The sequence below is a fragment of the Hyperolius riggenbachi genome, chromosome 10 (genome assembly GCF_040937935.1).
Source record: "Hyperolius riggenbachi isolate aHypRig1 chromosome 10, aHypRig1.pri, whole genome shotgun sequence".
NCBI lineage: Eukaryota > Metazoa > Chordata > Amphibia > Anura > Hyperoliidae > Hyperolius > Hyperolius riggenbachi.
The window spans coordinates 238,442,425-238,464,623 of record NC_090655.1 but is presented as its reverse complement, the minus strand read 5'-3'; the positions used below and the strand labels follow the sequence as shown (position 1 = coordinate 238,464,623).

Genomic DNA, 22,199 nt, shown 5'->3' with positions numbered 1-22,199 from the left:
ACAAACGGAAGGAAAACTGTTATGCAACTTCATTAGATTAATGGAACCGGTCTAGTTTGCAAATCGATTCCCTCAATTTGATCAGATTGGTTAGCAGCATTCCTTCCGTTAGTGGGCCCAAGCAACCGATATTATGATCAAATCAGAAGATCAATCATCCAGACAATTTTATTGTTAATGATCGGCTTGAGACTGTAAGTGAAGAGTAGGGAAGTTGGGAAAATATAGCATAAGTGAAGACTAAAGATAATGGTATAATTTGGCATAATAGATGGTAGAGATGGAGGAGGTAGAAGGGGAGCTGGTAGAGATAGAAGTGGTAGAGGAAGAGGTGGTAGAAGGAAAGCTGGTGGAGACAGAGGTGACAGAAGGAAAGTTTGTAGCAACAGAGGTGGTAGAAGGAGAATGAAGGCCCAAGTGGTAGAAGAAGAGTTGGTGGACACAGAGGAGGTAGGAGAATTAGCGGTGATACAGGTTGTAGAAGGAGAGTTAGTGGAAACAGAGGTGTTAGAAGGAGAAATGGAGTGATACAAGAGCTGGTGGAGATAGAGGTGGTAGAAGAATTGGTGGGGACAGATGTGGTAGAAGGAGAATTGGTGGAGACAGAGGTGGCAGAAGCAGAGTTGGTGGAAAAAGAGGTAGAGAAAGGACAGTTGGTGGAAACAAAGGTTGTGAAAGGAGAGTTGGTGGAGACCAAGGTGTTAAGAGGAGGGTTGATGAAGACAAAAGTGGTAGAAAGAGAGCTGATGGAGATAGGTGGTAGAATGTGAGCTGGTGGAGAAAGATGTGGTGGAAGGAGTTGGTGGAGACGGATGTTAGGAGGAGAGCCAGTGGAGACGGATGTTAGGAGGAGAGCCAGTGGAGACAGAGGTGATAGAAGGAAATTTGGTGGAGACAAAGGTGGTAGAAGGAAAGCTGGTGGAAACATTCTGTAAGAGGTAGAAGTAGAGTTGGTTAAGACCAAGGTGGTACAGGGATTGTTGGTGGAGACAGAGGTGAAGGAGAGTTGGTGATGATGCAGGTGGTAGAAGGAGAGCAGGTGGAGAGAGAAAAAGTAGAAGGAGAGCTTGTGGAGACAGAGTTAGTAGAAGGAGAGTTGGAGGGTAATACAGGTGGTAGAATGAGAGCTGGTGGCGACAAAGAGAGACCGGGTGGAGACAGAGGTGCTAGAAGGAAAGTTGGTGGAGACAGAGGTGGTAGCAGGAGAGTTGCTTGAGAGAGAGGTGTTAGAAGGAGAGTTGCTGGAGGGACAGGTAGTAGAAGGAGAGCTAGTGGAGACAGAAGTGGTAAAAGGAGTTGGTGGAGACAGAGATGGTAGGAGAGTTGATGGAGACATAGGTGGTAGAGGGAGAGTTGGAGATGAAACAGGTGGTAGAAGGAGAGGTGGTGGAGACAGAGATGGTAGGAGAGTCAGTGGAGAAAGATGTGGTAGAAGTAGATCTGCTGAAGAGAGAGGTAGTAGAGGGAGAGCTGGTGGAGACAGAGGTGGTAGAAGGAGAGTTGGTCAATTCAGAGGTGGTATAAGGAAAGTTGGTGGAGACAGATGTGGTGGAAGGAGTTGGTGAAGACAGAAATATGAGGTAGGAGAGCTGGTGGAAACATTGGTAGCAGAAGGACAGTTGGTGTTAAAAGGAGAGCAGGTGGAGAGAGAGGTGGTAGAGGGAGAGCTTGTGGAGACAGAGGATGTAGAAGGAGAGCTGGTGGAGAAAGACGTAGTAGAAGGAGAGTTGGTCAATACAGAGCTGGTAGAGGGAGAGTTGGTGGAAATGGAGGTGGTAGAAGGACTTAGTGGAAACAGAGACGTTAGAAAAAGAGACATTGGAGACAAACGTGGTAGAAGGAGAGCTGGTGGAAACAGGGTTGGCAGTAGAAGTTAGTAGAGACAGAGGTAGTAGACGGCACACTGGTGGAGACATAGGTAGAATGAAAGTTGGTGGAGACAAAGGTGGTGGAGAGAGATCTTGTGGATACACAAGTTGCAGAATTAGAGATGATGGAGACAAAGTTTGTAGAAGCAGACATGGTGAAGACAGGTGGTAAAAAGAGAAGTTGGTATGGAGTTGCAAGACTTGTACCATATACAGGCAGAGATGAAAGTGGTGGAGATGGAGGTGGGAATGTTGTAGTATGTAGAAAGCTGAGAAGGAAAGGGAAGGAGTATAGCTAAACAGAGGGGAAATTGTGAAAGTGAATGGGAGAGAAAACAGAGAGAGAGTTACAGAAATACAGATAAATTGATTTCCTTCCACAGTGAGGTTGGATCTACTTTTGCATCGAGCTGGCAGCCAGAGAGATATTGGTGTGGAGCTTCTGATGGACCCGTGTCCTCTGTAGCCACATGCTGCACAGGTTTCTGAACCTTCATACAAAGTAATCACGGCTGCCTAACAATACAAAACACCTTCCAGGCTGGTCTGGAGACACTGGACTGTATGGGAATCACTATGCTATAAAGCACACAGGAGCGCTGCTGGTCATGTGACACTGCAGATAGCATGGGAGGGTGTAATACACATGTGGGTGGTCCTTACTAAACTCTTATGTTCATGTTGTGTTTCACATGTCAGTGGTGAGTGCAGCAGAGGAAAGTGTGACTGTCTGTGGGATGAAGGAAGGGAGGGGATGAGAAGTGGGGTGACGGATGTTGTGTTCTCCCCGGTATTCTGACTTGCATGATCCCAGCATGCTTTGCACACAGTGTTGGACAGGTAGATGGAAAAACTGAGGAAATCCACCTGCTGGCCAAGCAGCAGAAACCCTACAGAAAGTCTTCACTGTGAGCAGCAACACCTGATTACTGCTGCTTGGACAGCAAGTGGATTTCCCCAGCTTTACCAGCTCCCAGTCCGACAGCTAAATAACTATATCATGATTAGGCCACATTACCTCTGCTGCAAATGAGGCTCATCATCTACCAAACCAGACTAAAGGATAATTCATACTAATGGCGAGCAGCTTATAACTAATGAGGGGATGGAGAGGATCTCAGTGTCCGCATAGAATAGCTCAGGTAAGGTTATTTCTTCACCTGAAACTGGCATTCCTAATTCACTGGTCACCATCATGTCCCCCTCCTCCATACACTGCCGGCCACCCGTCACTTCTGTCTCCTCTTCTTCTTCTTTAACCTCAACTTTCAAATCAGTCAGTTCTTCAGCCTAAACACACAAAATCATAGAAGAAAATACATTTCACACATTAGAATTAATGAATTGAGACTCTATAGTAGATTATCATTTCAGAGATTTGAAACAGTGTTGTAAACCATCAGATCCACCTACCTGATATTGCAGCGCATAGTTGTGATCTTCCTGTGCACAATTGCGGAAATAAAGAGGACCTGTACTTCTCTCTGGTGGGTTTCTGTTATGGCATCCATCTGTAGGAAACACACACTGACTGACTACATTTAGCCTGATTATCAAACATCTCCATGCATCTGCAGTGAGGGTAGAAAAAGGGATTCAACAAACCTGGGCTTATCTCTTCGTCATTTGTTGGCACTATGATGTTATACTGAGGAATGGAGATGGGCCTTTCATATCGTGTACAGTATCTCCTCATTTGTTGGCACTATGGTGTTACACTGAGGAATGGAGATGTGCCTTTCATATGGTGTACAGTATCTCCTCCTCATTTGTTGGTACTATGATGTTATACTGAGGAATGGAGATGGGCCTTTCATATGGTGTACAGTATCCCCTCATCATTTGTTGGTGCTATGATGCTATACTGAGGAATGGAGATGTGCCTTTCATATGGTGTGCAGTATCTCCTCCTCATTTGTTGGTACTATGATGCTATACTGAGGAATGGAGATGTGCCTTTCATATGGTGTGCAGTATCTCCTCCTCATTTGTTGGTACTATGGTGTTATACTGAGGAATGGAGACGGGCCTTTCATATGGTGTACAGTATCTCCACCTCATTTGTTGGTACTATGGTGTTATACTGAGGAATGCAGATGGGCCTTTCATATGATGTACAGTATCTCCTCCTCATTTGTTGGTACTATGATGTTATACTGAGGAATGGAGATGGGCCTTTCATATGGTGTACAGTATCTCCTCATTTGTTGGTACTATGATGTTATACAGAGGAATGGAGATGGGCCTTTCATATGGTGTACAGTATCTCCTCATTTGTTGGTACTATGATGCTATACAGAGGAATGGAGATGGGCCTTTCATATGATGTACAGTATCTACTCATCTGTTAGTGCTATGATGTTATACTGAGGAATGGAGATGGACCTTTCATATGGTGTACAGTATCCCCTCATCATTTGTTGGTGCTATGATGTTATACTGAGGAATGGAGATGGGTCTTTCATATTGTGTACAGTATCTCCTCCTCATTTGTTGGTACTATAATGTTATACTGAGGAATGGAGATGGACCTTTCATATGGTGTACAGTGTCTCCTCCTCATTTGTTGGTACTATGATGTTATACTGAGGAATGGAGATGGGCCTTTCATATTGTGTACAGTATCTTCTCCTCATTTGTTGGTACTATGATGTTATACTGAGGAATGGAGATGGGCCTTTTATATGTTGTTCAGAACACAGGATAGTGTAGGGACATCTAGTGGCCAAAAAGTAAAATTACACACAAATACATATACATATCTTAAACATTTTTTTAAAAAAAGATGTATGTCATAAGATTTTATCACTTTAATTTTTGCAAATTAGGGCTTGTAATTATCGATATAGTATAAAGAAACAGAATGGAAAAAAAATATATACCGTTATTTGCAAATAAAATATTGTTGACATACATTATACTAGGGACCCAATTTAAAGATTTGAATAACCCGGGACAAATGGAAAAATAAAGCGTGTGGATTTTATCTATCATAGCACATTTTATTTAAATCTATAATGGCTGAAACCTGATAAATTATTTTTTTCATTTTTTTTATTGTTTCCTTTAAAATGCATATAAAATAAATAATTCTTAGCAAAATGACAGCCTAATTTGCAGCAAAAAAAAAAAAAAACGGATAGACTATTTCTGTGTGATAAGTAGCAATAAAGTTATTGGCGAATACATGGGAGAAGCATGATGTGCGAAAATCGCTCCGGTTTTTAAGGGGAAATTGCAGTGGGGTAGTGGTTAAATTATAAGCATCCCGAGAGGCACAGTTTCATTTAACTTAACCACTTCACCACTGAGGGGGTTTACCCCCTGACCACCAGAGCAATTTTCACCTTTCAGCGCTCCTTCCATTCATTCGTCTATAACTTTATCATTACTTATCACAATTAAACGATCTATATCTTGTTTTTTCCACCACTAATTAGGCTTTCTTTAGGTGGGACATTATGCCAAGAATTATTTTATTCTAAATGTGTTTTAATGGGAAAATAGGAAAAATCTGGGAAAAAATTAATTATTTTTCAGTTTTCGGCCATTATAGTTTTTAATTAATGCATGCTACTGTAATTAAAACCCATGAAATGTATTAGCCCTTTTGTCCCGGTTATAAAACTGTTATAAAATTGTCCCTATCACAATGTTTGGCGCCAATATTTTATTTGGAAATAAAGGTGCATTTTTTTCAGTTTTACGTCCATCCCTAATTACAAGCCCATAGTTTATAAAGTAACAGTGTTGTACCCTCCTGACATAAATATTTAAAAAGTTCAGTCCCTAAGGTAACTATTTATGTATTTTTTTTTATTGTACATTTTTTTATTTTTTTTTAATTACAAAAAAAAAAAATTGGGAGTGTGGGAGGTAATGAGTTAATTTTTTGTGTAAAAGTAATTTATTTGTATGTGAAAAATGTGTAGGGTGTAGTTTACTATTTGGCCACAAGATGGCCACAGTAACTTTTTGTTTTAATGCGACCTCCAAGCTTCCTTCCGGAAGCTTGGAGGAAGTACTTGGAGGCTGGGTAAGATCACAATGATCGCGCTGCCCATCGGAGAGCAGCGGATCATTGCGGGGCTTAGATCAACGAACGGGAATGGATTTTCCCGTTTATTGATCTCCGGGCGAGCGGGCGGCGGCGTGTTTACTAGCGGCGGGCGGCGTGTTTACGAGCGGGAGCGCGGACAGCGGCGGGAGTGCGCAAAGTACGGATTTCTCCGTCCCTGGGGGTTAAAGGATGGAAAAAGGGACGGAGAAATTCGTACGGGCGGGGGGAAAGTGGTTAAACATTTTGAAAATTGTTGCTCTTCTCCCTTCACCAGCACTGCCTAATCTGTCTACACCCCGTAGCCTTGTCTGGGCTATCCCAATCCCCCTGATGCCTAACAATTTCCTGAAACATTCATCTATTGAGGCTGCTTCACTTTACATCTCAGTAGCCCTACCCTTAAAGGACATCCAAGGTGAAAATAAACTGATGAGATAAACAAATGTATTTATCCTTCTCCTAAAAATGACTTTTTTAGATATCTCAGTTTTAGTTTACATTCAAATCTAGTTTTTAGGATGTTAGTGTTTCCTTGTCTCTGCTCAATTACACTTTCATTAAAGTATGCCAGAGCTCAAATCTATAAACTATTGACCCTTTATTATCGGTTTCGTGCTCTCAGAAGCCATTTACTGACAGGAAAGTGTTTTATGGCTGCAGTTACTTATCAGTGAATGTTATGCTACAGTCTAACCCAGTCCGACCCGGGCAGAAACTGTGACTTACATGCCTGATGTTAAACTTTTCCAGACAGAGAAAGAAAAAAAAGGAACACAGCATAGTCATTTGTGTGCTTGGCACTGTACATACACATGTTATTTCATCATGTCACATGTCACCTCGGCTGCCCTTTAAGCCGGTTCCACACTACAAACAGTGATGCGGCGAGCTTGCCGCACCACCAAAGTATTCAGGGAATACGGCGTTAGTACATGATATTCTCCTTCTAGCATCCGACCGAACAGGAAGTTACATACGGTTGCAGTAACTCCCTGTGTTTGAAATACGGAAGTGTACGGAAACGCATTGTATAAATACGCTTCTGCGCATGCGCACCGTACCGCCATTATTTTTAAAACAATGCTTCCCCATAGACTTACACGACTTTCCGTGCGACGCAGAGCGACACAAGTATGCGCGGTAACGTAGTTTTGTAACGCGGCAGATTGAGGACTTCCGGCCCTCCGTGGCGCAAGTAATGTGTTTTTCCCCATAAGGTTTCATTGGAGTGCAGTAGCAGTGCGTCAGCTTGATGCACTGCACCGCCTCAGTGTGAAAGGGCCCTTAATCCTTTCTCATCTAACAATTATTCAGTCTCATCAGATGGTAATGTAAACAATTTCAGAATTATCTGTTCATTACTTCACCTGTGCTGATGTCCAGGGAAGATTCCTCTTCTTTACTTGTCCCCATCATGTCACCCTCCTCCATAGACTGCTGATCACTCCTCACATACCTCTCTTCTTGTTCCTTTTTAATTGTCCTCATGTCACCCTCCTCCATAGACTGCAGATCACTCCTCACATATGTCTCTTCTCCTTCTTTACTTATCTTCATCATGTCAGCCTCCTCCATAGACTGCTGATCACTCCTCACATACGTCTCTTCTTCTTCCTTTTTAATTGTCCTCATCATGTCACCCTCCTTCATACACTGCTGATCACTCCTCACACACTTTTCTTCTTCTTCTTTACTTGTCCTCATCATGTCACCCCCCTCCATAGTCTGCTGATCACTCCTCACATACGTCTCTTCTTTCTCTTTACTTGTCTCCATCATGTCACCCCTCTCCATAGAGTGCTGATCACTCCTCACATAAGTCTCTTCTTCTTTAATTGTCATTTCACCTTCTTCCATAGTCTGATGTTCAGACTTCATATCAGTTTCTCCTTCCTCTTCAATATACACTTTCAATTCAGCTGGTTTGTTACCCTAAAAACAAAGTCAAAGAAAATAATATTTTGAGTTGTAAGCAATAATAATCTGAGATCACATGAAACACCTTTTCTACAAAGTTTGGAGAGTTTCAGTCTCTCAGTTAAATCTACCTGATAATAGTGGGGGGTGGTGTGATCTTCCTGTGGACAATCCCGGGGATAAAGAGGACCTGTATATCTCTCTAGTCGGTTTCCGTTATTGGCACCATCTATAAAAAATACACACACTGACTGTATACATTGTCTCTTTGTGATTATCAGATGATGGGGAATCTAGGTGGACCCTTCTTACTGCTCTCTCCTCTACAAGAAGTGAAAGTCTCCTCTTACCCGGTGATGCAATTGGCAGCTGATTTTCTATTAAGGTGTCCGTATAAAACTCCTTGGGTACATCTAGGTATTGCCAGTCCTGCATGGAGAAATAGACAGAGACATTCTGACACCTTATAGGAAAATGAATACACAGTGATACAGTTACCATACATGCACATGCCCTGCTGTTGCTGGATAATGTCCTATAATCCCCAGCACTGCTCACCTTTCCTGTCAGCAGCTCCATCATCTTGTTGATGATTTCTACAATCTTCTTCGCATTCTTTCTCTCAGATATCAGGGAGTGAGGTGGCCACCCTGTGATGGTGGATGGTCCATGGCGATGGCTGCAGGGTGTCAGTAGTTCACCAGATGTCTCCTTCACTATTTTATAATTCTGTACAAACATATACAGTAATAGTCACTTTGTACATTCCCAGAATCCTCCTCACCTCTCCAGTGAGCTGTATCAATAGAGATAAGAGTGATGTCATATAAACTTCCCAGAATCCTCCTCACCTCTCCGGTCACCAGTTGGATGATCTCCAGGGTGAAGTCTAATATCCTCTCAGTCATGTGACTCCAGTCCTCCATCCTCAGTGATGTGGTCATGTGATTTATTGGAAAGACCTTTCCCTGTAATGCGATAATAAGGAATAGGTGGACAAATCATAGATCAGGAAGCCACACACTTTTCTGCACTTGGAGATACAGAGGAGGAGTCCCAGGTTACTATTCTGGCGACACCTATGTAGGAACCACTGATGAAACTGTCATCTATCAAGTTTTATACCCATTTTCTGTACTTCAGTGACTTTGTATCAGGCAATGTGCAGCACAGCTGAAGTTACTACTTACCTCTGAAGAAGCGGATGCCGTTCCATAAAACACCCGTCAGGATTTGTAATTTGTCTCTGAAACAATTGCCTGTTTATATATATATATATATATATATAGATAGATAGATAGATAGATAGATAATAATATGGCGAGGAGATTAGAGTGTAAGCTCCTCGGGTGCAGAGACTGATGGGAATGGATCAGTGATTTCTGTATATCACCGTGGAATATGTCACAGCTATATAAATGTATAATAATAATAATAATAGTGTGTGACTGTGGTGAGGACACCCGATGAGACACCCACATGACAACTGATGCATTACACCACAAGGCCAGTACAAATATGCACCATAGCTTGCCAGTGATAGACAGTCAGCTATAAAACCACTAACACTTCCAGCTACATGCACACTTTTGCATCACCCGATGAGACACCCACATGATAACTGCTGCATTAAATCACAAGGTTCAGACCAAGATCTGTATCATGCCTGAAGAAGAAGCTTAAAGTTTCAAAAGCTTGCAAAGAAATATTGTACAGTTAGTCATTAAAGGTATCACCTAAACAGCTTTTGCTGTTATGTCTTCGAAGGGCAGTGCAAGTGTGTAACATAGCTTTGTAGTGGCACAGACAGCAATGAAACCCACTGATGATTTAAACAGGGAAAAAATAGACAACAACATTTGATAAGGATTGATAGGAGTCTCAAGTCACATACTGCACACCACGGATATACAGGAGATAGGCCAGCAGGACAGTGTTAGCTTCACAAATAATACATTTCACAAAGAACAACTACTGCAACATTAGTTATGACTTTATGGTCCAAAACAATGAGGCTGCCATATATAGCAGAAATATATAAGACCTTCGTTTAGATAGGTAGCATTGTAAAACTACAACTCCCAGAATGCCCATCTTAAAGAGACACTGAAGCGAAAAAAAAAAAAAGTATGATATTATGATATAATGAATGAAATGTGAAGTACAGATAATTTATAGAACATAAGTAGCAAAGAAAAGAGTCTCATATTTTTATTTTTAGTTATATAGGCTTCAATTCATCAAAGGGTGTTCGATAACAAAATCCCAGTCCTTAAAATACCGCATTCGTTTTTTTACACTTCACTGTGCTAATTCATCAATATTTGCACATGTGCTGTAGAAGTTCCGTTAAGTTACCGAACTACTAGGCTTCAATTCATCAAAGGCTGTTGGATAACAGCAGAGCAGCTTGGGAGTGTCTCTGTGTTGTTACAAGCTACCTTACAATAGACGGCATCCCGACATCCCTTTAGATGTAAACATTTCTTATATTTACTGTTTTTTATACAGCCTCTGCTGCTCTGAATCTGTCCATCAGTCTTTCTTAACATTTTACCTAATTGCCACAACTTAGATTAACTTCCCAGAGACATTACAAATGCCATGCTTGTTGATTTCACAACTAACAACTTTGCATTTTCAAACAGGGACTCAAAGGGTTACACCACCAAAGGGAACCTGGAAAATATCTTGTCCCGTTCTCTCTGCTCACTGCCTGGGGGCCGGTTTCACTGGAGAAGCCTGTGTGACCTATCAGCAGCACTTGCAGGAGAACAGGGGCTGTTTCTATTGGCTGCCTGCTCCTGTCAATCATGAGGACATCCACAGAAAGGCATTTGACAGGGGAGAGCTGGAGATAATCACCGAATGTGTTAGCGAATGCTGTAACCTTGATGAATTGACATTTGCTTCCATTTTACTGACATGTGTGAAGATAATCACCGCACAAGGCGGTAATTTATCTCATTGCTCTGTAATTTCAGTTTTTCATGCGGTAACATCTTTGATGAATTAACATTTTCTAAAGTGCTCCGCAAAGTCAGCGGTTTTCAGCATTGCGGTAATGCTTGATGAATTGAAGCCATAGTTTTGTTTTTTTTTCACTTAAAATTGCATCTTTCTCTAATATTTGCAATGTATACACTACACTCTGCATTTTAAACTATGTAACAAAGCAGAGCTAATAACCCTTTGAACTTCTCTGCAGTAAGGCCTGGTGCACACTGAGCGGTTTTTGTAGCGTTTTCCAAACCGCTTCCGCCGGTGGAAACGCTTGGCTAATGTATTTCAATGGGATGGTGCACACCAGTGATTTGAGGTTTTTATCAAACCGCAAACGTGGCTCCTGCAGCATTTTTGCGGTTTGAAGAAGCGTTTCTGCCTAAAATCTTATTTGTTCACCGTTTCTTTGATGTGTAGGTCCTTCAGAACAGCACTTCCCAATAGCACTGTTAGTTTGATCAGAGTTTGATCAGAGAGCTCAGGGAAGCTCTACTGCATAGATAATAACTGAAGTTTCTTATCTCTTCCCACCCTGGAAACAATATGAGACTCATATCTTTGCTATTAATGCTCTGTTTCTAATGCTGGGAACACACGTTTCGTTTTCCTGCACGACGGATGCGTTCAATTGACAAATTCCGGCATGTCAGATATTCCACTCGATTGTTTTACCGCTCGATTTCTCATAGACGTGAATGGAAAAAAAGATAAGAAAAACGAGTAGAAGATAAGAGAATCGAGTGAAGAATCGAGTGGTAAATCAATCAAGTGGAGAATCAAGCTGAAAAAAAATGTATCGTGTGTTCCCTGCATAAGCTGTGCTACACATACAATTCACGGGCCCATATGCAATTAACTTTTTCTCCTGAGTTTTCTCCTAGGTTATATTTTTACACTTGTCAATAAAATTACATTTAAGCCACCAAAAAGCAAGAGAATAGTCAAAATACATTTGATAGTACTTTTCCAACTACTTTTTGGTACTTTTTTAGTTGAAAAGTACTGGAAAGTTATTTTAAATTGAAGATGAAAAATTATCTCCTAGGAGAAAAGTCAGGTGAAAAAGTGAATTGCATATGGCCCACTGTCTCATAAGTTTATTTTCACTTCAGATCCCCTTTGTTAATGTGGTGCGACCATTTAGAGTGCAAGCTCCTCTGGTGCAGAGATGATGGGAATGAATCAGTGATCTCTGTATAGAACTGTGGAATATGTCAGAGCTGTAGAAATGTATAATAATAATAGTGTGTGAGACTGTGATGAGGACATTAGAGTGTAAGCTCCTCTGGTGCAGAGACGGATGGGAATGGATCAGTGATCTCTGTGCAGAGCTGTGGAATACACCAGAACTATATTAATATGTAATAATAATATTAGTGTGTGACTGTGGTGAGGACATTGGAGTGTAAGCTTCTCTGGTTCAGAGACGGATGGTAATGAATCAGTGATCTCTGTGCAGAGCTGTGGAATACACCAGAACTATATTAATATGTAATAATAATATTAGTGTGTGACTGTGGTGAGGACATTGGAGTGTAAGCTTCTCTGGTTCAGAGACGGATGGTAATGAATCAGTGATCTCTGTACAGCGCTGTGGGATATGTCAGAGCTATATAAATGTATTATTATAATAATAATTGTGTGACTGTGGTGAGGACATTAGAGTGTAAGCTCCTCTAATGCAGAGACTGATGGGAAGGGATCAGTGATCTCTGTACAGCACTGTGGAATATGTTAGAGCTATAAAAATGTACATTAATAATAGTATGTGAGTGTGGTGAGAACATTAGAATGTAAGCTCCTGTGGTGCAGAGATGATGGGAAGGGATCAGTGATATCTGTACAGCACTGTGGAATATGTCAAAGCTATATAAATGTATAATAATAATGTGTGACTGTGGTGGAGACATTAGAGTGTACGCTCCTGTGGTGCAGAGATGATGGGAAGGGATCAGTAGTCTCTGTACAGTGTATATGTAGCAGCAGCTGGTGATGAGGAAGAGACAAAAGAGTGTTACAGGGTATATTAATCCTTCCGGTACTATGATATCTGCATATAATAATTTACAATAAAGTTCTCTCTCATATACTCGTTACAGCACTAGGGAAGATGTCAGCGATATGTAAATACGAAATAATGATTACCTCCTCTGTTGCCAGCACCAGCAAAGTCTACTCTCTACTTCCTTCTCCATAACTTCCTGTCTGTGGCTCCTCCCCTTCCTTCCCCTGCATTACAGCTCTCCTCCTCACTAGTGATGGGAATTCCGGCTCTTCTCGGAGAATCGGCTCTTCTGAATCGGCTCCCATTAAAGAGCCGGCTCTTACGGCTCACAGGACACCACTCAGAATCGGAGGAAAAGCCCCGCCCCCGTCTCCATGACAACTCCAGACTGCTTCGCTGACTGGGGAAATCCCTCCTGCTACTGCTCTGCTCCGCCCCATTCACTCCTACAAGCTGCAAGAGAAGGACTACATCTCCCAGCATGCCTCAGCGCCCATTATTACACAGCAAAAATCAGAGCTGTGTGGGGCGGCTGAGGCATCGGCTCTTAAAACTGAGAGCCGGTGTAGTGAAAAATTTTGCTACCCATCATATTTTGCAACTTGCCATAGAGGACAGTGTATGGCTGTGTAGGCGTGGCTCCTCTCTGTTAACACGCCTGTAATTTTTTGCAACCACAGATCCCATTGAGCTAGAAGGGGGATTGTTCCCTCCAGGTGGGGTTATTAGTTGGGCAAGAGGGGGGATTGTTCCCTCAGGGGGGGGGGGTTATTAGTTGAGGAAGAGGGGGGATTGTTCCCTCCAGGGGAGGTTATTAGTTGAGCAAGAGGGGGAATTGTTCCCTCCAGGGGGGGTTATTAGTTGAGCAAGGGGGGGGGGGATTGTTCCCGGGGGGGGGGGGGGGGGGGGGGGTTATTAGTTGAGCAAGAGGGGGGATTGTTCCCTCCAGGGGGGGTTATTAGTTGAGCAAGAGGGGGGATTGTTCCCTCCAGGGGGGGTTATTAGTTGAGCAAGAGGGGAGGGTTCTGTGTGAGAATAGGGTTTGGTTGGGTTGCATTTTCTGATACAGATAGGTTAAAGTCAATGGTTAGGTTGCATTTTCTGATAGCTATACCTATAAATAAATGCAACCGGTTGCAAAATCTGATAAAGTTGCAAAAAATTTCACCACACCGGCTCTTGTCGTTCACAGCAAAGAGCCGGCTCGTTCGTGAACGACCCATCACTACTCCTCACACCCCACTAAGTAATAAACTGAAAACCTCACGCTAAATTACAGTCAGTGGGATGTGCAGCACAAAACATTAGCTCAGGAAAATCACTTAATCCATAGAAACAGCTTCAGGCGAAACAGAACCAGGGTAAATGGCAGCAGGATGTTACTGTGGCAGCACTCTTTATTTCTCAGGTAGGCTGGACAGGACCCCTTACTGAGCTGCTGTGGCTGCCTTGCCTTCTTCCCATCTCTCCACCTGCTGCTTCTGCACTGTATAATGATATAACTCCCACCCCCTGAAAGCAGAAATTGGTCCTTGGTACCCCCAGATAGCAGTATTAGATAGCTGTGTGTCCCCAGATAGCAGTATTGGGTATCTGTTTCTGCCTCCAGATAGTATTATTAGGTAGCTGTGTGTGCCCCCAGATAGCAGTATTAGGTAGTTGTGTGTGCCCCCAGATAGCAGTATTCGGTAGCTGTGTGTGCCCCCGGATAGCAGTATTAGGTAGTTGTTTGTTCCCCCAAATAGCAGTATTAGGTAGTTCTGTGTGCCTCCCAAATAGCTGTACTAGGTAGCTGTGTGTGCCTCCCAAATAGCAATATTGTGTGCCCCCCCCCCCCCCAGATAGCAGTATTGGGTATCAGTGTGTGCCCCCAGATAGTACTAGGTAGCAGTGTGTGCCTCCCAGATAGCAGGATCAGGTAGCCGTGTGTGCCCCAAGATAGTAGAATTAGGTAGCTGTGTGCGCCCCCAGGTAGCAGTATTAGCTGTGTGTGTCCTACATATAGCCATATTAGGTAGCTGCGTGTGCCTCCCAGATAGCAATATTAGGTAGATGTGTGTGCCCCCGGATAACAGTATTGGGTAACTGTGTGTGCCCAAGATAGCAGTATTAGGTAGCCGTTTGTGCCCTCAGATAGCAATATTAGGTAGATGTGTGTGCCCCCAGATAGCAGTATTAGCTGTTTGTGCCCTAAGATAGCAGTATTAGGCAGCCATATGAGCACAGAGCACATGGTAGCACCTTTCCCCGAAGAGCTTGGCAGATGGAAATGATGCTGAGGTAAGTAGTACCTCCAGTGATGATTCTAACTCTCCCCATGCCAGTGATGATCACTGTTCTCTCCTTCCAGCCAGACTCCTCTGCTAAGTGTTGTGTGTCTCTCCGTGATGGTGTCATCAGATTGGGACCCATCCCATATGCATGGAGGAGACCGGCTGCAGTATGGGGTCACAAGAGCAAAGTTATCATCACTGGCATGGGGAGAGGTGCGAATGCGATATTACTTACCCAGCACTCTGCTGTCCATCTCTGCATGGGAAGGGGGCCACTTACCCACCAGGGAAGACAAGGCGTCATGGTGCAAGTGCCACTATAAAGTTGGCACAGCATACGAGCCATTATATGTGAAGGAACTATAAGGGTGCACTAAATGGGAAGGTCTTGATACATAGTAGTACTATTGAAGACACTTTAATGGGGGGGGGGGGGGAGTAAAAGGGCAGCAAATAGATCAGTATAGACATCAGGGCCCATATGCAATTCACTTTTTCTCCTGAGTTTTCTCCTAGGTGATCATTTTTCATCCTCTGTTTAAAATAACTTTTCAACAATTTGCAATTAAGAAAGTACCATAAAGTATGTGAAAAAAAAGATGACAATAAATTTGAGTATTTTCTTGCTTGATGGGGGTTTAAAAAGCATTTTATTGACAAATTATGAAAATATCACCTAGGAGAAGACTCGGGAGAAAAAGAGAATTGCATATGGGCCCAGGTGTTGGATGCTTGTTGCTGCTGAGCAGGGGCGTAACAATAGACCCTGCAAGGGATGCCTCCGCAGGGGGGCCCAGAAGCCACAGGGGGCCCGTGGGGGGAAAAGTTTGTGAGACTGACAGCTAAGGGCATGGAGTGAAAAAACGTATTCTGCTCTCGCACCATTGTTATATTGACTTCATGTGTCCACCACACAGATAAGGACTCATACACACTTTGGAATTTGTACACTGTCCCTGCTCCGTAGGGTTCGTAAAAAAACATCTATCTCACACTGCAGCTAAGTTCTGAGGACTCCATGTACAACCTAACAAACAAAGGAGTTACATTTTGAAAAAAAGTTGTAGACTTTCCCTTTTCAGCAATCACTTCGAAAAGATTCCTAGATTCTTATCTCGCAAGGGCTAATGACCTTATGGCCTCTAATTACTTTTACAAGGCAATGCAGTGGAGATTGATGTCTTACTGTTGCTGCTTCATTGAGAGCTTGTTGTCTCAATGAAGTCCAAGATCCCTAACAATATCAATCAGTGACATTCTGAATGTTTTGCCAAAGTTACAGTGAATGAATACTATATCCTATGTTCAGCATGTCATTGTTGTTCCTCCATATAGCATGTGCTCTCATGTAGTGAAATAATAAGGCTGTGTGTGTATGTATGTACTGGGAGCAGAGCTGCAACGAGGGACTTGTCAGCTGCAAGGGGCTGGAGGACGCCCCGTGTAAGTAGATCTGGGGGTAGAATAGATTGCCTGACGTTTCCTTTAAGTCTAGGTGTTTTTATCTGCATGGGGAAAACACATTGGTCCTCAGTTTTCCTGTGCAGAAAGCGAGGGGGGTGGATGGGCCCCATCCAAAGTTTCGCAGGGGGGCCCAGTGATGTCTAGTTACGCCCCTGCTGCTGAGAATCTTCAGACACTGTCTTCCCCCATCTATGATGCTCCCCCCAGCCTGAGGTGACAGGAGACAAGTCTTGTAGGTTTTATATATAGATGTTTTTATTACGTTTTTCGCAAAACAAAAGTAAAAGCTTACAAAATAGATCACCTTGAGGCCTCTTTCACAGAGCGACGTTAAAGTCGCACATTAGAAAATGTTTTAACGTGGACTAACGCACAGCCATACTAAGTCTGTGCAACATTCACAGTGCACACGATGCGTTTGTGTGTAATGTGTAGTGTTATTAGAAAGTGCTGCATGCTGTGCGTTATACACGTTATTAGCTGCATTAGACTGTTTGCACATGCTCAGTAATGACCTGAAAGCATACCTTTCATTGCCTGTATGCCTACTGTATGCGACGATAACGGGGCATAGAGTTGCGTTGTGACATTTTCGGGATGTTGTGTTGTTAGTTTGCGTTGTAATTTAACGTTGCATCAAAACGCAACGTCACACTGTGAAAGTAGCCTTAAAGGGAACCTAAACTGAGAAGGATATGGATTTTCCTTTTAAAATTATACCAGATGCCTGACTCTCCTGCTGATCCTGTGTCTCTAATACTTTTAGCCACAGCCCCTGAACAAGCATGCAGATCAGGTGCTCTGACTGAAGTCAGACTGGATTAGCTGCATGCTTGTTTCAGGTCTGCAATTCAGCCACTACTGCAGCCAAAGAGATCAGAAGGGCTGACAAGCAACTGGTATTGTTTAAAAAGGAAACATCCATATCCCTCTCAGTTAACGTTCTCTTTAACTATAATCATCCAAATAACATTTCATAACATTGCAATATCTACAGTTATTATATTCCTGCTTATTTATTGTATTTATACTACTTACTAGTTAAAAAATGGCCAGGAAGGTGTGAAATATTACAAATAAGTGTTTGATTTCATAGAGCGCCTCCTGCTGGTGTGACTGGTGAGTTGTGTAAGCAGAAGTCTTCTCACTTTACTGCTGTAGCATAGAGGCCTCTAACATTACAAGAGCTAAGTCTCCTGACTCTGTCTGATTGACTGGTCACTGGGGGGGCTGGAACACCAGAAACTGAGAATAACCGGAATCAGACTGCGCTCCACAGATTACAGCACCAAAGATATAGGGGATCGCAACTAAACAAGAGTACCTCACTCCAAACAATTCAAATCCAAAAAGCAGTTGCGCGTCAGATCCTGCTTATAGCATACAGCATGAAGATCTCCCTATAAAAAGAACAAAGGTGCGCACATAGTGCCCAATACTGCTATTTTAACAGATCCTGACACCTCGTGCTGCACTCCTGAGGGATGTGCCACCACCTGGGGAATACAATGGGTCGGCCCCCCTCGTGAATTCACTCACCAGCTCACGACTTGCACTTCGCATATAGTATATAATTCTGCTGTCCAGGCGGTATATCGAGGTATAAATCCAGGCTTTATTAAAAGAATAAAAGGCAGTGGGTGACAGACCTCCTCTCCCTGGCCGCGGTACACAGGGTAGTGCGTCTCCACGATCCTGCCGATACTGTCCCGGTGACGTCAGCGCGCTCCTAAGCTCCGCCCGACGCGTTTCGTCTCAGTGACTCATTCAGGGGCTGGTCACGTACTGACATCAGGCCTCTGATATACCGCTGTGCGCCATACGTATCCCCGCAACCCCGCCCTCCCTGTTGCTAGGCAATCGCGTGGATGCACTTTACAGAAAGACAGCCGCGTTCTCAAACTTATAAAACACTTTTACAATAAAAAAATAGTATACAAACTAGAGATTACATCGCATTCCCCTACACGTATACACCTCCTATATACTCTTTACATTATTCATATTGCACAACTCCCTATCTGCGCCTATTGCACATATCACGTATATCTAATTTTTCATCCAATTCCCCCAAAGTTACACCCTGCTCCAAACACAATTCAATTTGCCATAATGGAATTTGCAGCCTGCATCTACTATTGCCTATGGAGGAAAAAGATAAAAGGACAGACCTAAAGGGTCCCCAATCGTACGACTCCATTGTGAACTACATACATCTCCAATGCTTAAGGCGGGATCCTTAATCGTGCGACCCCTCTGTGCAATACATACATGTGATGCACTCTCAGTCATTTCCCCTCCATAAGCTCATACCCTAAGCTTTATCTACATGCTTTAAATCTACCTTATTTATATCTTAATAAATAGTGCCATGTGCACACCAAGCGTGTATGTGTATAAGAGGGGTGTAAACCAGGGATCCAATCAACAGTGAGCCCCTAGCCAGGTAAAACCCGCATGGGCCTCTCATATTGTCATTTCCCTTTAACAGTTTACTACTCCACATACCTCTGTCCCTACCCCCGTGCACCATGTCAATTCACTATACAAAATAGTGTGAACCTGGGATCCTAATCATACAGCTCCCTGTGGAAACCACTGGTGCCATACTATTAGTCATATCCCATCTCTATAATCCATCACCAACTTAGATACCATCTATACGCTTCCACTATCTACATAAGTGTTCAAGTGTGAACCAGGTACCTCACCTGGCTGGTCACACAGTGCACTCTTCATATATTGAATCTAACGATAAAGTGTAACACACCATGTGTTACTTAATATAATCAGTGTCAACCCCATCTTATACCACCCCCATACACAAACTTTTGCTATTCCGTGTACCCAACTCCCCTTATATATGTGTATGGGGGTGGTATAAGATGGGGTTGACACTGATTATATTAAGTAACACATGGTGTGTTACACTTTATCGTTAGATTCAATATATGAAGAGTGCACTGTGTGACCAGCCAGGTGAGGTACCTGGTTCACACTTGAACACTTATGTAGATAGTGGAAGCGTATAGATGGTATCTAAGTTGGTGATGGATTATAGAGATGGGATATGACTAATAGTATGGCACCAGTGGTTTCCACAGGGAGCTGTATGATTAGGATCCCAGGTTCACACTATTTTGTATAGTGAATTGACATGGTGCACGGGGGTAGGGACAGAGGTATGTGGAGTAGTAAACTGTTAAAGGGAAATGACAATATGAGAGGCCCATGCGGGTTTTACCTGGCTAGGGGCTCACTGTTGATTGGATCCCTGGTTTACACCCCTCTTATACACATACACGCTTGGTGTGCACATGGCACTATTTATTAAGATATAAATAAGGTAGATTTAAAGCATGTAGATAAAGCTTAGGGTATGAGCTTATGGAGGGGAAATGACTGAGAGTGCGTCACATGTATGTATTGCACAGAGGGGTCGCACGATTAAGGATCCCGCCTTAAGCATTGGAGATGTATGTAGTTCACAATGGAGTCGTACGATTGGGGACCCTTTAGGTCTGTCCTTTTATCTTTTTCCTCCATAGGCAATAGTAGATGCAGGCTGCAAATTCCATTATGGCAAATTGAATTGTGTTTGGAGCAGGGTGTAACTTTGGGGGAATTGGATGAAAAATTAGATATACGTGATATGTGCAATAGGCGCAGATAGGGAGTTGTGCAATATGAATAATGTAAAGAGTATATAGGAGGTGTATACGTGTAGGGGAATGCGATGTAATCTCTAGTTTGTATACTATTTTTTTATTGTAAAAGTGTTTTATAAGTTTGAGAACGCGGCTGTCTTTCTGTAAAGTGCATCCACGCGATTGCCTAGCAACAGGGAGGGCGGGGTTGCGGGGATACGTATGGCGCACAGCGGTATATCAGAGGCCTGATGTCAGTACGTGACCAGCCCCTGAATGAGTCACTGAGACGAAACGCGTCGGGCGGAGCTTAGGAGCGCGCTGACGTCCCCGGGACAGTATCGGCAGGATCGTGGAGACGCACTACCCTGTGTACCGCGGCCAGGGAGAGGAGAGGTCTGTCACCCACTGCCTTTTATTCTTTTAATAAAGCCTGGATTTATACCTCGATATACCGCCTGGACAGCAGAATTATATACTATATGCGAAGTGCAAGTCGTGAGCTGGTGAGTGAATTCACGAGGGGGGCCGACCCATTGTATTCCCCAGGTGGTGGCACATCCCTCAGGAGTGCAGCACGAGGTGTCAGGATCTGTTAAAATAGCAGTATTGGGCACTATGTGCGCACCTTTGTTCTTTTATAGGGAAATCTTCATGCTGTATGCTATAAGCAGGATCTGACGCGCAACTGGTTTTTGGATTAGAAACTGAGAATAGGAAACCAAGGGCAGTCACTAAATGTCAGCAGAAGCAGAGCCAGGAATGATGGCACTGGAGTCCCCAAGAGATAAAAGCCAGCAAATCCCTCCACCCACCAGACTCCGCCTATAGCTTCTGGGCAGAGCAATCTCTTAGAGACTCCTCCTCCCCCTCATCTGGTTTTTGAGTGACAAAAAAGGTCAGCCTGTGAATTATCACTCCAGAAATACAGATATAAATTCTGCACTCACTGACATCACTTCCTGTGCAGGAAAGGCAACTCGGATTACACAATAAATTCATCCTTCTTTGTAGAAAGAGCCAAAATCACAACAGACCCAGACGTGTCACCATCCTGCATCATTGTTCCCCTTCATCAATCAGAAGCCGCCAACATAAGCTGGTTCTACTTTTATTGTGGAGGCTTTCTTGTCTGTGTGAGTTTTCTTTGAGACTCCATTCTCAAAAAAGCTTTTCCCACATTCTGAATATAAAAACGGCAACTCTCTTCTGTACCACCTCATGTGCTGATAAAGGATTCCACTATTAAGGAAGTTTTTCCCACACTCTGAACACACATAAGGTTTCCCACCTGTGTGAATTCTCTGGTGGATCACAAGGGCTCTTTTTTGACTTGCCAATGTGACTTCTCATGTGCTCAAGAAGAGCTTCACTCTCACCAAAACATTTCCCACACTATGAACATGAATGAAGTGGTTCACCTGAGTTGTTAGGTGACTCAGAAGGCTTTTTCTCTGCAAGAAGCTTTTCACACATTCTGAACATGGAAAACAGGGCTTGCCGTTGTGTCTCCTCATGTGCTTATGAAAGTAACTGAAAATCCTTTCCCACACTTAGAACATAACGTGCCTCATGCCTGATAAGGCGACGCTTGTAAATAAAGTTTTTACCACACTCTGAACAGGAATAAACATGCTCGCCTGTGTGACGTTTTTGGCTACTATGAAGATGTTGCTTACAAGTGTAAGCTTTTCAATAGACTAAGCATGTATATGGATACTCACCTCTATGACATCTCTGGGGAGAGCCAAGATCTTTTTTTGCAGACATAACAAAAGTTGTTTAGGTGATACCTTTAATGACTAACTGTACAAGTTTTCTTTGCAAACTTTCAAAACTACAAGTTTCTGCTTCAGGCATGTTTAAGAGCTGGATCAGAACCATACAAAGCACTGTCACATACACGGGCTTTATATAGGATTTTGTAGGGTATACCTCAATTTGATCTCCTGTTACATTCTT

At 43.1% G+C, this 22,199-nt stretch overlaps 1 protein-coding gene across 2 annotated transcripts in view; it reads right to left on the bottom strand.

The window, feature by feature from the left end:
• LOC137534977 (uncharacterized) overlaps positions 1-22,199 on the bottom strand; it is a 90,485-nt gene that overhangs the window by 5,976 nt on the left and 62,310 nt on the right. Inside the window, exons 3-8 of one of the 2 annotated variants that reach the window (XM_068256732.1) lie at positions 8,404-8,574; positions 8,196-8,274; positions 7,977-8,074; positions 7,296-7,860; positions 3,282-3,379; positions 3,029-3,158 (exon numbers count right to left, since the gene is read on the bottom strand). The exons of the other annotated variant lie outside the window; for it this stretch is intronic. Coding sequence (XP_068112833.1) covers positions 3,029-3,158; positions 3,282-3,379; positions 7,296-7,860; positions 7,977-8,074; positions 8,196-8,274; positions 8,404-8,574 — 1,141 coding nt within the window. The remainder of the gene's footprint in view (positions 1-3,028; positions 3,159-3,281; positions 3,380-7,295; positions 7,861-7,976; positions 8,075-8,195; positions 8,275-8,403; positions 8,575-22,199) is intronic. 2 annotated transcript variants of the gene reach the window in all.